The sequence below is a fragment of the Corvus brachyrhynchos genome, unplaced genomic scaffold, assembly GCF_000691975.1.
Source record: "Corvus brachyrhynchos isolate BGI_N302 unplaced genomic scaffold, ASM69197v1 scaffold193, whole genome shotgun sequence".
Taxonomy (NCBI): domain Eukaryota; kingdom Metazoa; phylum Chordata; class Aves; order Passeriformes; family Corvidae; genus Corvus; species Corvus brachyrhynchos.
In genome coordinates, this window is record NW_008237087.1 from 392,474 (window position 1) to 393,246 (window position 773).

Here is a 773-nt window from a genome sequence, read left to right on the forward strand (position 1 = left end):
CTCCCCCCCGCCGAGCTGCCCCCCGATGACCCCCCCCCCGACGAGCTGCTCCCCAAGGAACCTCCTCCCGAAGCGCTGCCCCCCGAGAAGCTGAGCCCTGAAGAGCCCCCCCTTGTTGAGCTGCCCCCTGAAGAGCCGGTCCCCAGTGAGTTGCTCCCCGAGGAGGACCTGAACCCACCAGGTAATTTGGGAGCTTTTCACTGTCCTCTTCCCCTTCCTCCTATCTCTGGTGGGTGTGGGGGTCCCACACCAGGGGCTTCTCCCAACACTGGCTTTGCCTGACCCCCATATTCCTCCTCTTTTCATGTGTTGGTGCCCTGTTTTGGGGTACACGGGGAGGTGGAAGGGGGTCTTGCCTCTCAATCCCAGGCTGGGTGGCACAGGGGAGTGGAGGGGACCCCCATACCCGCTCACCTCATCCCCATTCCCCAGGTCTCCTCCCCGAGGTGACGGTGGCAGAGGAAGCGCCAGCCCTGGCTCCAGAGGTGCTCCCCGAGGAGGAGATGGAGCTGGAGCCAGAGCCCTCGCTGCCCCCTGAGATGACACCCCCACCCTCAGCTCCCCCAGGTGGGTCTGGGGAAACACCAGGGTTGGGATTGAGGGGGTGGGTGTCTCCAGGGGGGGCTGTGATATCACTGTTCCCACCTTTCTACCCCCAGCTCTTCGTGCCATCTCACCCGCACGGACCCCAGCCCCCTCCCCTGATGCCAAGGAGGACGAGGTGCTCGAGCCCCCCACCCCAGCCCTGCCTGAGCCCCCCGGCAGCCCTGGCA

General features: G+C 66.0%; 1 protein-coding gene across 1 annotated transcript in view; it reads left to right on the top strand.

Annotated features, from left to right (window-relative positions):
- The window catches only part of KMT2D (lysine methyltransferase 2D), a gene marked incomplete at its 5' end in the record, with an annotated part of 23,600 nt that overhangs the window by 1,443 nt on the left and 21,384 nt on the right, over nt 1-773 (top strand). Inside the window, 2 exons of the mRNA XM_017728676.1 lie at nt 16-181; nt 433-567. Coding sequence (XP_017584165.1) covers nt 16-181; nt 433-567 — 301 coding nt within the window. The remainder of the gene's footprint in view (nt 1-15; nt 182-432; nt 568-773) is intronic.